We start from the raw sequence: 14,517 nt of genomic DNA, 5'->3' as shown, positions 1-14,517 counted from the left end.
TCACAGCAATATTCTTCCAATAAAAAAATGTGTCTTGCTACATTGGAATATGAAAGGACTTTTGCATGTAAACAACAGATAAACTCATATAACAGTTTACATAAGAGACCGGCTGATTGAAAATCTGTCTGTGGAAAAATCAGGTTATTTGACAAGCAAGCTTTAAAATCTGCAGTTATTTACTCAATGACAGCATAAACTGTAGCTGTTTATAGCTAGATAGCTGAAGCTCCATTTCTACGTAATTTTTTATTAAATGTATGAATTAACAACAAAGGACACTTTTTGTTCATATGCTTTAAAAAAATAGTTTAACCTGTCAAGAATAAACAAGTCAAACAGGGCGGCAGTGGAGCAGAGGTAGAGCGGTCAACCCTTGAATGGAATGTTCAGTTCCCGCCCTTCCCACCCGTGTGTCGAAGTGTCTTTGGGCAAGGCACTGAACACCACATTGCTCCTGGTGGTTATTGGTTGGTGCCAGTATTCGGCAGCGGAGCCGCCATCAGTGTGTTAATGTATCTGTGTGTAAATGGAACTGTACTTTTGAAAGTAGTAAGGCGATATACATGCCTTTTTACTTTTTCCACAGTTCAGCACCAACTGCTGCTCTATTATGAAGATATATGTACGGAGACATATGTATATGTACACTCAGCATAAAATACAAATTAAAAAAAAAAAATTACAGCATAAACACCAACACAGGACAAACAATTTGAGTACAACTTCCATAAACGTTGAATGTTAATTTGATGTCCCTCATGCCTACTGATGCATATATAGATCAAACCACTTTGGCTCCAAATTGGTTTTCATTTAGCATCAACATGAATGCAAGAACAGGCTGCACGGTGGCAGTGGTTAGCACTCTTGCTTCATACCAAGAAGGGGACCTAAAACACAACATCAATAGGGGACCTTTCTGTGTGGGACTTGCATGTTCTCCCTGTGCATGCGTGGGTTTTCCAGGGACTCTGGCTACCTCCGACCGTCCAAAAAAACAAGCTTCAAAGGTTAATTGGTTAGCCTAAATTGTCCATATGTGTGAGTGTGCACGGGTGCGTGACTTGTGGCCCTGCAACAGACATACAACCTGTCCAAAGTGTCCCCAGCCCTCGCTGGCTTAGAAGCTTAATGAATGAATGCAGAGTGCTGGAAATAAATCAGGTGTCTAGGGGGTTAAGGTCTAAAAAATGAGGTGAAAAACCCCTTTATTTTGTGGCATATTCAAGGTCAGGTTGTCTGAAATAAGTTCTTTCTCAAAAGGGAAAACTAAGCGTATATGCACCATGTAAATAGGTCATGGTGCCAACACTTTAGCATGTTTTGTTAATCTTGTTCCACCTTAAAATGTTGGTACTTTTGATTGGAACAGTGTAAATGATAACTTTTGATTTGAAAATATGAAACTGGTTTATTTTAGGGTTGCACTTCCTCCAGAATCTTTTTTCAGGTTGAAGTTTCTTCAGACTTAATGATCTTTACCCTCACTTGTCTTTAGAAAAAAAAAAAAAAAAAAGCTCATTATTTGATTTAAAATTAATACTATTGTTAAAATGACTGGTCTAGGGTGTATTCCACCTTTGTTGAACAGCTGGGTGGGCTCCAGCACCCTTGTGACCCTGTAAGGTATTCAGCAGCTTCTGAAGATAGATCAATGAATGGATGGATGGTTGAAATCAAAATGGAAATTGTTTCAGTGAAGAAAAATTTATTAGTAAGGCTATTTTAAAGCCAGTTATAATACATCACTTGAACATAGCAAAGGAAGTACATTCACAGTTGAGACTCTTTCATACCAATGACGGCCGTCGTTCAGAGGACCCGAGACACAGTGAAGTTTCTGACCCACGTCGTAAGGCAAAGTTTCAAAGCTTGTCCAGCCAGGACTGGGTTTGTAGCAGTTTGTGTGTTTGATCACTGCCCATCTTTGGAATAGGAGAAAGTCCACTGTGCTTCACAACATCGTAACAAAATGATGCTGCTTTCTCTAGAGGGGATATGTGGAGGTGTTATAGCAAACTAGGCATTATGCAAACAAACATAATGACCATGCACAAAATGATTCCCAAAAAAACACCACCACAAGTATGTGAGCATGTCTGTGCTCCTCAAAAAAAGTAGGCATGTGGGGTTAAATCAGGATCAGCTTGAAGTCGATGTAAATTAGAAAAATAAAATCTGAACAGTTAGAAAACTTCATCTGAGCTGTTGGGATAAAGCAACCCCCACCTTAAACTGAAAAGTACACATTGTAAACGGCATTGAACAATTATACAGTTTAATTTGAAATATATGAATTTTTAACTTAAAAGAAATATCAACATTTGGAAAATAAATTGAAATTTTAAACTTGAATTGAAAAAAACTCAAAAAAGTATAACTGTTACCAAATGAAAAAGTTTATTTGTAAAAGCTGCCATTTCTCTGACTCTTTGGTCCTAAATGTACAATTTCAATGTAGACTTTCCATTTTCTCGAGTTGATCTTGATTTTATGTGGGGGTGGAGCTTTGAGCCCATAGGCTACTGGGACATGATTGACAGCGAGTGACTTTCTTTTATATTTTCAATATTTCTTTCAAGTCTTAAATATATTTTTTCAAATTGAGTTTTATTTTTGAAATTTTCAATATTTCCTTCAAGTTTACAATGTGTACTTTTGAGTTTTACACTGTTTTCAATTGTTTTTTCCATTTATGATCAGATTCTTCATTTACATTTAGCTGATCCCAATTTAACACCAAACAGGGAGAAATGGCACAAAACCCCCCACCAGATATGAACCTCTACCCGTATCGAGCTTGCGGCTCTAAACGGGTGACGTGTCCTTCCTTTCAGCTCTACAGCAATAGCAAGGACATTTATATTGCCTTTAATGAAGTGCAAACATGTTCCTCGGGTTACATCTGTTGAATGATTTGAACAGCTAAAGTGAACCCGGCTAATTCTTCATCTATGTGCCAATTCTAACCAGCAAGACTTAATTTAGCTTTAGAATTGTAGCAAATTTATCAAATGATGAAAACTAATATAACGTTTTGCTGTAGGCCTTTTATTTGTTTGACTTCCAGTCTCTAGTAAAATTAAAAAAAAAGATAATAAAAGCAAAGGAAATTAAGCAGTCAAATGTAAAAAAAAAAAAATAAGAGTTCAGAGTGACGATTAGCAGTAAAACAAAAGGAGTTCCTCTTTCATTTTTAACTTTTTTTTTCAATTTAACGGATTATTTCTTAGATGAGTCCCAGATTTGAAGAGTCTGGATTTCAATAAATATCTATATTGCTTATTTTATATATTTGCCTTCATATAAAACCTTAATGCGGTCGAGGCCTGTTGCGGATCGGCTGGTTAAGGTGCAACGTCTCAGGCGCTTCCGGCTTCGCCGCTTTCTGCAAGGCCTCAGGAGCAGGGGCAAGGACGCCTCCAGCTGCGTGGGAGGAGTTTGTGGAGGAGGCATTAACCACCAGTTCAAGTTTGCCCTCCAGCCTGACCAAACGTGTCAGAATGTCATCCAACAATACAGCTATAGTCCTCTTCAGATCGGCTGTTGGGAGATTGCAAGGGCAAAGATGGAAGAAAAAATAAGGGAGATGAGTTAAACATTTCTATAACTGGAAAAAAAAATTCATTTGTACTTTTTAAAGTCCCACTCCGATCATCTTGTGATCTATTTTCAAAGTGTTTCCAACAATCTTTTAATTATGACAATTTTAGCCAAAATAAAAAAAAAAAAAAAAAACAGTGTCATTTTCTTGGAAAGGTTTTGCAGAGCAGCAGAAGTTCAATAGAAATTCCCAGCTGAGTTGTGGGCAGGATCGCTGGTATGGAGCAACCCCGCCGACTGTTTAAGTGGAGCAGGGAGCTTAGTGTATTTTTAAAGCAACAAATACGGTCTTCTTCAAACAGCATTTATATATTTATTTATATATATATATATATATATATATATATATACACACACACACACACACACACACACACACACACACACACACACACACACACACACACACACACACACACACACACACACACACACACACACATATACATAAATACATATGTATACACACACACTATATATATACACACACGCACAAGTGTCCATCAAAGGTGGGTGATGCTCTGTCCCCACTGCTGTTCTGCATAGGTCTGAACCCCCTCAGCCAAATAATCACCAAGACTGGCTATGGATACCGACTCAGAAATGGGGCCAACATCAGTCACCTCCTCTACATGGATGACATCAAGCTATATGCTAAGAGCGAGCGTGACATTGACTCCCTGATCCACACCACCAGGATCTACAGTACTGACATTGGGATGTCATTCGGGCTCGAGAAATGCAGCCGGATGGTGACAAAGAGAGGCAAGGTAGTCCACACAGGAGGGGTCTCACTCCCAGAAGGAACAATAACAGACATCGAGGACAGTTACAAGTACCTTGGAATGCCGCAGGCAAATGGGAACCTGGAGCAGGCAACAAGGAAAGCTGCAACATCTAAATACCTCCAACGAGTAAGGCAAGTCCTGAGAAGCCCGCTCAATGGCAAAAATAAGACCCGGGCAATAAACAGCTACGCACTGCCCGTCATCAGATACCCTGCAGGAATAATAAGATGGCCAAAGGAAGAGATGCAGACCACGGATGTTAAAACACGAAAGCTCCTCACCATGCATGGAGGGTTCCATCCCAAATCCAGCACCCTGAGACTGTATCCTAGCTGCAAGGAAGGAGGCAGAGGACTAGTGAGCGTGGAAGCCACTATCCAGGATGAAACATCCAAGATGCATGAGTACATCAAGCTCAAGGCCCCAACTGACAGTGTGCTCAGTGAATGTCTCAGGCAATGGAGAGCAGAGAGGATACAGAGCTGGAGGACAGATCCTCATGGGAGGACAAACCCCTGCATGGGATGTACCACCGGACCATAACTGAAGTGGCTGATATCAAGAAGTCCTACCAATGGCTAGAAAGGGCTGGCCTACAGGACAGCACTGAAGCGCTCATCCTGGCAGCTCAGGAACAAGCCCTGAGCACCAGAGCAATAGAGGCTCAGATCTACCACACCAGACAAGACCCAAGGTGTAGGCTGTGCAAAGAGGCCCCTGAAACAATCCAGCACATAACTGCAAGGTGTAAGATGCTGGCCGGGAAAAGCATACATGGAGCGCCACAATCAAGTGGCTGGAATAATGTACAGGATCATGTGTGCAGAATATGGACTGGAAACCCCAAGGTCAAAATGGGAAACACCCCCCAAAGGTCATAGAGAATGAAAGTGCAAAGATCTGATAGGGATGGTAATGGTGAACCAACCAGACATTGTAGTGGTGGATAAAGAACAGAGGAAAGCCGTTGTGGTGGATGTGGCAGTGCCAAGCGATGGGAACATCAGGAAGAAGGAACATGAGAAACTGGAGAAATACCAGGGACTCAGAGAAGAACTGGAGAAAGCCTGGAAAGTGAAGGTGACAGTGGTGCCTGTGGTAATTGGAGCACTCGGGGCAGTAACCCCCAAGCTGGAGGATTGGCTACAACAGATACCTGGAAAGACCTCAGACCTCTCAGTCCAGAAAAGGGTGAGAGGGGCGTTTATTTATTTATTTTTATATATATATATATATATATATAAAAACACACACACACACACAGACACATCAGAAGAAATGCTGCAAGAACATGTTAAAAACACCATTTTCATTGGAGTGGGTCTATAAATGTTTGGGGAACATGCTTACCATAACCAGACATGGAGTTTCCCTGCGGTCCGCCAGGAGCATTCTGGTTTTCCTCAGTAAGCACTCGGACATATCGCTGGCTGAGCTCCAGTATTTGCTCGCGTAACTCTGCACTGCTTTGGCGGCGAGGCTGCTGCACCGTGTAGCGCAGCAGCATGAGTCCCCAGACCAAACCGAACACCAGCAGGAGCGCACCTAACTTCTGGGACATGTTTCTTTTCAGCATAAGAGCACCAAGCATGGTACTGGGACAGGGAAGGAAAAAGGCACCTGGTTGTAGGCTGAAGGCTTGATACAAGACCTGATACTTTTTTTTTTTTCTAATTAGCCCTTTACTGGATGAAAAGCTCTCCTACATGGCAGTCCTAAGACTTTATGCTCTTAAAACGAAACGACCATTAAGGATTTTTGGAAATTTTCTTTAGCAGCAAGAAGTTTAGAGCAGTGTAATCCACACGGGCAGGACACTCGGGCAGCAGGTCCACAGGCATTGTTCACTAGAAAGCAAAGAAAATAGAGTAAGGTTAACCCAAACAGAACTAGTCATTCTGTATTCCACATGTGTCAAACTCAAAGGCCCGCGGGCCAAATGTGGCCCTCCATGTCATTTTATGTGGCCCGCGAGAGCATACAAGTTTTTAATTTCTTAAAATAAAAATAAAAAATTGGTGTGTATTTATTCATATCTAGGGGGAATCGGACTTGAAATATCAGATTGGGAAACTACACAATAGGACTTGAACACTGTCCATATAACCTAACCTGACAGAATCAATGAGTTATTTAACATTAAGGAGTAAGTACATATTTTCTCTATTACATTTACTTACATGTATAAGTTATACCTGGCCCTTTGAGGACAACCACTATGCTGATGTGGCCCTCAGTGAAAATGAGTTTGACACCCCTGATGTATTCTAATCAAACCCTGTGTACATCATCCAAGTGGTCTTTACAGCAAGTACGTTTTCAGCAGAACATTTTTTTAAGTGGGCAAACTTAAAAAAACCTGGGATCAGCAATGGATCAAATACTTATTTCCTCCACTGTACATCAAAGTGGCATCCTGAAAGTTTTAGCTGTTATTTGTGAGATTTCTCTAATGCACAATGATTTCCTCCAATCTGTCTCAGCCCCCTTTTTGACCAAAAACCAAATTAACAGTTTAGATTTCATGGGACCCAATTTTACAGCTCTAAATAAGAGAGCAAGAAACAGACAATTATGGAGGGCATTCATTGTGAAACCCCATCCTTATCATAGCTGATAGTCTGATAAACAGAACAGAGAGGGCACTGTGGTGACAGAGAGAAAATTAGCTGTCAATTTCTCAGTTTTCACACATTTGTCTCCGTGTTCCTTCTCCGCAGGCTCTCTTGGGTGAAGTCCCACTTCTGATTGAGGCCAAAAACAGGGGCAGTTACTGAGTGAATAAATTATGAAAAGAAAGGTAACTCAATATTTCCTCTCCCACGCACAAACACGTCCTTTCTCTGCCCTGGGCATAAACAAGTATCAGAAAATGAATAGCTGGGAGGCTTGAACTCACAATTGTAACAGTTAAAAATGGCTCGGACGTTTAAAGTTAGAATACAAGTGAGCCCATTTGGAAAAATGTAATTATTTGCAGGCTTTGCCTCAACTTCTTTTTGGGAAGGTTTTTATTTAACCTTTATTTTACCAGGAGGAAGATTTGAGAACAAAGTCTGATTTGCATTACAAAACAAAAACAGACAGAAAGAAGAATGCATATTAATCCATGACAAACACGTAAAATCAGACAATAATGACAGTGGCATTACAACGGCTTATACACACAACTAGCCAGGAGGAAGGGATCAACAAGTTCAGCAATTGACTAGGGACTGTTGCAGTTTTGCTTAACAGTTGAATGGCAAGTTTAAGGGAGTTTTGAGAGAGTTCCAGTCATTTGCTGCAGCAAAATAAAAGGAATGATGGGTATTTGTTATGAGACTGGTGCAGGAGGCTGGAGAGGTATTGCAGTGTCTTCCCCAGTAGAGTTTTTGAGCGTTAAAATGTGATTTATCATGACAAAAAAAAAGACATTTTATCTCAAATTCTCTTAAAGTTTGATTAAACCAACTGGCAAAAACACCAAACTAAGTTAAACTCGTAAGTAAAGCATGTGTCTTGACCTTAGACGTAAATGCAAATACATTGTTAGTGTCACAAGTTCCACTCCGATCATCTTTTGAGCTATTGTAAAAGTGTTCCCAGTGGTCTTTTAATTATGGTTATGCCATTTTAGCCTAAATAGAAAAATAAAACAAAAAACAACTGTGTTGTTTTGTAGGACATAGTTTCTAAAGAGCAGCAGTAGTTCCTTAGAAATTTGCCTCTGAGTCTGAAATTACAAGGCATGCTTAGCTACACTAATCAAAATCATCAAACAAAGCTTAAAACTAGAAACAGCCAGGGAACATGTGATTGTCACAGCTAACAGGATAAGTAAGATACTGATTTGGTTAACTGTGGATCCTACAATAACGTCAATAATAGTGGAAAAAGTGGGGTTAAACTGAGCTTACTGACATGATAATTGAGGTCAAGTGTCCATGAAACTGCCTGTTGAAACAAGCTTTTTTCCAGCTAAAGCCTTGGGCAGATATTATATAACCCTAATACGCAATAAGTACGTTTTAAATAAGCTGTAGAACAATTTTCCAGACTTTATTGACTTGCTGAATATATTTCGAAGGTCTAGCCTAAGCTAAAGCTGTTTTAGCTCGATAAGCTAGCTCCCTGCAGAGAAGACACCACAGCAAACAACCTGATCGGAAACTCACTTAGAAACCAAACAAAACCACGATCGTAGAAAAAACAAAAAACTTCTTTACCGGAAATCCAGCAGCTGCAGATTGACGACCTCCAGGCAGCGGATCCTTCAGGCTGTCACTGCTGCCTGTGATTCGCAGCAGCTGCGCCGCCGCAAGACAGTCGCCTGGATCCGCGCGCAGCTTCCGTTACACAACAGAGAAAAGGGTTGAGGCGTTGAAGCTTCCGGTTAGGTTTTCGTTTCGACGTCTTACTCTGTACAGTTCAGCTCGTCAACGCTACCAATGTCGTTGGACTTTAGGTTCAGCAGCTACGCTGCTGAGAGCTGGTAACTATGCTGCTGTCATGGTTCCCATGAATGCTTTCGGTTTGCGTCAACAGCGCTGAATTCTGGGATATGTAGTTTAGATGACACAACCATGCCGTTTCAAACTTAAATTGTTTACAACGAAGTTGGAAGCAATGTTTAGACGTAGCCCAATGGAAAAAATAAAATATATGTAAAAGATAAAAGTTATTGGATTTCTTAATGAATGTGAGGATTTAAGGAATTCTACTTATTTACTACAATCAGATTGTTTTAAAAGTTCATATAGCACACAGACTGTAATTTTGGTTTTTACTTGTTTTTTTTTATGTCTCTTGTTCCCAGCAGTTTTATACGCTCTCTATGTTATGGTACCTTTTTATAAAGGCTGGTTCTTTCTGTTTGTTTTTATGACCTTTCATTTGGACCTTGAGCCCGTAATAAAGTAATCATTCGTTCATTTATTCATTCATATGATATTTTTCTCTTTTGTTTAAAAGAAAACAAGGAAAGTTAAGCATCATAAGTCCCTTTTTTATTATTGATACACTTTCCTGTTACCATATGGAGTTTACTTTAAAGTTTTAGTGTCAGAATTTGGGTCCAATCTGCATCTTGTACCGTGCCTTGCGAAAGTATTCGGCCCCCTTGAACTTTTCAAGCTTTTGCCACAATTCAGACTTCAAACATAAAGATATAAAACAATTTTTTTTTGAAGAAACAAATAGTACACAATCATGAAGTGGAACAAAATTTATTGGATATTTCAAACTTTTTTGACAAATAAAAAACTGAGGCATTGGGTGTGCAAAATTATTTGGCCCCTTTACTTTCAGTGCAGCAAACTGTCTCCAGATGTTCAGGGAGGATCTTTGAATAATCTAATGTTGACCTAAATGACTAATGATAATAAATAGAATCCGCCTGTATGTAATCAAGTCTCCATGTAAATGCACCTGCTCTGTGATGGTCTTAGAGGTCCATTTAAAGTGCAGAGAGCATCATGAAGAACAAGGTACACACCATGCAGGTCCGAGATACTGTTGTAAAGAAGTAAAATTGGAACAAAAAGATCTCCCAAGCTTTAAACATCCCAAGGAGCGCTGTGCATTAACAGTGAAATGGAAGGAGTATAAGACCACTGCAAATCTACAAAGACCCGGCCGTCCATCTAAACTTTCAGCTCAAACAAGGAGAAACCTGTTCAGAGATGCAGCCAAGAGGCCCATGATCACTCTGGATGAACTGCAGAGATCTACAGCTGAGGTGGGAGAGTCTGTCCATAGGACAACAATCAGTGGTATACTGCACAGATCTGGCCTATATGGAAGAGTGGCAAGAAGAAAGCCATTTCTTAAATATATCCATTGAAAAGTGTTGTTTAGAGTTTGCCACAAGCCACCTGGGAGACACACCAAACATGTGGAAGAAGGTGCTCTGGTCGGATGAAACCAAAATCGAGCTTTTTGGCAACAATGCAAAATGTTATGTTTGGCGTTAAAGCAACACAGCTCATCACCCTGAACACAGCATCTTCACTGTGAAATATGGTGGTAGCAGCATCATGGTTTGGACCTGCTTCTCTTTAGCAGGGACAGGGAGGATGCTTAGAAATTGATGGGAAGATGGATGGAGGCAAATACAGATTGCGTTCTGGAGGAAAACCTGATGGAGTCTGCAAAAGACCTGAGACTGGGACAGAGATTTGTCTTCCAATAAGACAATAATCCAAAACATAAATCAAAATCTACAATGGAATTGTTCACAAATAAACATATCCAGGTGTTGGTACATACAAGTCAAAGTCCAGACCTGAATCCAATCGAAGATTTGTGGAAAGAACTGAAAACTGCTGTTCACAAATGCTCTCCATCCAACCTTGCTTAGCTTGAGCTGTTTTGCAAGGAGGAATGGGCAAAAATTTCAGTTTCTCCATGTGCAAAAATGATAGACATACCCCAAGAGACTTACAGCTGTAATCACAGCAAAAGGTGGCGCTACAAAGTATTAACTTAAAGGGACTGAATACTTTGGCACGCCCAATATTTCCTTTTTTTATTTTAAAAAAATGTTTGAAATGTCCAATAAAATTAGTTCCACTTTATGATTGTGTCCAACTTGTTGTTGATTCTTCACAAAACATTACAGTTTTATATATTTGTTTGCAGCCTGAAATGTGGCAAAAGGTTGAAAAGTTCAAGGGGGCTTTTTGCAAGGCACTGTATAATCCAGTGGGGCTTTAAGATGTCTAAACCTACAGATGAATTTGTTTTATTAGTTTATACAGTATTCATTTAAAACTACCACACGAAGGTCCTGTTTTCTTACTGCAAAATTCCAGTTTCTGACCTTCAATAAAAAAAAAATCCTCGTCTTCATTGTGTTAATTTAGGGTATCATGATTTGTTTTTTCTTCAATATATATTTATTATATATGCTGTATTCCTGCAAGGCACCAGTGTGTGTAACCATAAAAAAATCTTGAGTATTCAAATACTTTTTTGAAAAGTTGTAGGAGATGATGATGATGATGGTGAAAGGCTCAGAACCACAGAACCCAGACCATTTTTGCAAGAGGTATAATTAAAAATTGACATTAATCGAATTATTCTTTCAAATATATCTAAAATACTAGCAGAATTTCAGTGTTTGCAGTCTCCTGCTTATAACACATAAGGTAAAGCCAGCTCTGGATTCCAGAGTCCATACCTCTGGCCTACCCTCCTCTGCACAGAAGACCCTAATAGGCAGTGTTAGACGTTCAATTGAAAAAAGACTTAGTCGAAAAAAACAAAAACAAATAAAAAAACCTAGAAGTATGTGTATTTTGGAAACAATATTTTATGTTGAGTCAAGTAATTGTAATGCTGAGCAGAATATACCTTAGGCTGGTGGCTTGGAAGAACTTAAAACATATTTGTCATGTGGGACAACTTTTACACATTCAATTTTTGCATTTTGTTAAAGTAATGTTGCTGGAAACAGATTTTTTTTTCTGGATATATTCTTGATTTTACCTGTTTAAACCCAAAGGGAATGCTTCCTCTTATAAGAGAGAAATGTTCCACTGTAGGACATGAGAGGGCAGCAAAGAACAGAAAAGTGTGGAATGATAAGTGCCTGCATTTGGGAAAAATTCACCAAATGTGTCAGGTATTTTTTAATAAAGATGCATGAACACAAAATAAACATTTTTGGAACCCTGAGAAGTGGCATTTTTCCTAAACAGGTGATGGAATCTTGTGAAATGTCTTAGTTTAAAGTTTTTAACCTAACAATAATGTCTCCTTTAAATTCAGAGTGATGTGAAAAAAATGGTAACAAATGGCCGCATGATGCATATTAATTACTAAATATCTCTAAATGAGTTCTGTGTTTGCTTCCTGATAATTCCAGAATTTAGCTTTGGCTTTATTCACAAACATAAATTAACCTCTTTGATTCAGCACATCATCCCTTGTTACCTGTCACATTTAATTTCCGTGAGCGCTGCACTATCTTCTTTAGATGAAAGCAGAGATGATGGCTGCCTGCTGGGACACCCAGCATTGAGGAACAATCACACATCTGCTAAGGCATCTATAACCCATCTCTGCAACTGACACAACAGCAAATGCTCAAATGAAATGTTTTCTCCGGCAAATCTGCCATTAAAAAATAACCTAAATGAAGTATTAGCATTTAGAATTTTATTCTAGCCCTCAGTACTGTGTGCTCTTATTGTAAGCATATTTTACTACTTTACTGTTTTCTGCCTGACAGCTTTTTTTTTTTACATTTATCTTTTTGATTATTGTACACAATAATTTCACAATTAACCTGAACCTGTCAAAAAAAAAAAAAAAAACTCAATTCCAAGTGGTAAATCTAGTCTTTTTTTCTGCAAAAATGGCAAAAATTGAGATCAAAGACTTTTTATGTTTTATAGCAAAAGATCAAACGTTTAGGGACAAAATAAAAAAATTGGGAATCCACCAACAAAGCAAAGACACAGTCATGACAACATGAAAAATGTCTAAAAAAAACAGGCATTTCACCTGTGAGTTCAAGGAGTATTTGCAGCTTGATTCTGTACATCAAGATTTTAAACTTGGATCTTTTACAGCTATAGACTTTTTTATGTTTAACTATGGGTTAAAGTTGTCAATTGAAGATCTAATTTGTACAATTATAATAAAAAAGGGGGGGGCAATTAAATGGACTACAAAGAGACTCAAGACAGTGTCAGCAGATCACTCCATGATTTAACATTTATTTTATTCATATACAAATGTTTAAAAAACATTTTCCTTCTGTTGATTCAATAGAATAGAATAAAATTGTATTGATCCCACAAAGGGGAAATTACCTTGTTATCATAGCTATATTAAAAACAGCAATAGATAATAAATAACACTAAAAATACCATACCAATATACCATTATTTTAGTTTTGTAGAGCCTTTGCTGCATTAGTATATAATTACATTTTTTGTAAAACCTATCAACAAACCTTAATTAGTTTACATTGGATTCTTTTATTTCTACAATTAAGGTTGATTAAAGTTATAAGAAAATTTTAAGTTTTTATTCAGTTGAAATTTTTTTAAGATATAAGAAATTCTTGAATCCAAGTGTGACTGGATATAAAACCAAGATCAACTGTGGAAACATCCATGTTATCATCAGGGTTCAAATTTTGTAGATTAATGGATACGTCCTGGATGTATGTCACATTTGCTTTTCAGTCCCACCGAGTGGTCAATTTATTTATGTAGGTGTGTTAGATTGATGTTCACTTAAAGTCTCCCACTCAATACGTCACCAAAAGTAGCAGCAGAACCACCGAGCTATGCATTCAATGACGACCATTCTCGTTTTTTTTTTTTTTTAAACTTTGTGGTTAGATGTGCAGTCTACAATTGATTAATCCCATTACTCACAGTGGATCAGCAATGATGAGAGCTGATTTGTTCCACACTGGGAATGATGATTGAAGTAGGCCATGTTTTCTCCACTGGTGCCCCATTTTCCAATGTCTTTCAAAGAGAAACTTAATTAACAAAGATTTACTCCCACTCAGACTTCCCCACTGTGCAGATGGAAAGTAAGAATAGATAGCCGTGATGCTGCTGGCGAGTGCATCTCATGTCACCTTTGAGGTAATGTTAGTATTATCTGAAAGAACTGGCTCTGTTTGTGTGTGTTGCTGAGCTGAGCAGGTGGTCTTTAGGTAAAGGAGGAAGTGCTTTGCTCTAAGGATGGCACGATTGCACCTGGGTCTCAGAAGCTCAATGCTGAACAGGAAATACATCTGAAAAGTGACACTTTAGATTCTGTTTATGTCCATGATGCCCAGAGAATCAGGCTGCTGCTGGCCAAGGCAGTCGTTCTCAAAAAGAGGCCTGTGAATCCTGGGTGAACCTCAATACTTCAAATTTAAATTAATAACAATAATTCGACAATCAAATCCTTAGAAATGTTATAAAACACATATGTAGCTTAAACAAGATCACAACCCAAACACATGTTCAGTTTTTACTTCCACCTGGAGAGCTCTAACAAAGCTGTCACAATTATTCTGTTGTCCTTTATTTATCTACAGTATTTGCATCTTCATGAACATACCTACTCATTCCTCAGCAATATGTCTCTTTGATTTTGTATGTAACCCTTGTGCTATCCTAGGCAC

The 14,517-nt window shown here is 38.7% G+C and overlaps 1 protein-coding gene across 1 annotated transcript; it reads right to left on the bottom strand.

Annotated features, from left to right (window-relative positions):
* Nucleotides 1-1,694: 1,694 nt before the first annotated feature.
* Nucleotides 1,695-8,919, bottom strand: ccdc126 (coiled-coil domain containing 126). The gene is made up of 3 exons (XM_023959910.1): nt 8,603-8,919; nt 5,745-6,241; nt 1,695-3,546 (listed from the first exon to the last, which is right to left on the bottom strand). Exons 2-3 carry the CDS (start codon nt 5,983-5,985, stop codon nt 3,317-3,319), a joined length of 471 nt encoding a protein of 156 aa, XP_023815678.1. The 5' UTR covers nt 5,986-6,241; nt 8,603-8,919; the 3' UTR covers nt 1,695-3,316.
* Nucleotides 8,920-14,517: the final 5,598 nt, after the last annotated feature.

The sequence above is a fragment of the Oryzias latipes genome, chromosome 11 (genome assembly GCF_002234675.1).
Source record: "Oryzias latipes chromosome 11, ASM223467v1".
NCBI classification, from domain to species: Eukaryota; Metazoa; Chordata; class Actinopteri; order Beloniformes; family Adrianichthyidae; genus Oryzias; species Oryzias latipes.
Note: the sequence above shows the minus strand (reverse complement) of the source record. Positions and strands in the feature narration are given on the sequence as shown.

Bases quoted from the DNA above. Each gene is read 5' to 3' on its own strand.
- ccdc126 (XM_023959910.1), bottom strand. From the start codon at position 5,985: ATGCTTGGTGCTCTTATGCTGAAAAGAAACATGTCCCAGAAGTTAGGT. The intron at 3,547-5,744 runs GTAAGCATGTTC...ATCTCCCAACAG, and splicing joins AAACTCCATGTCTGGTTATG to CCGATCTGAAGAGGACTATA.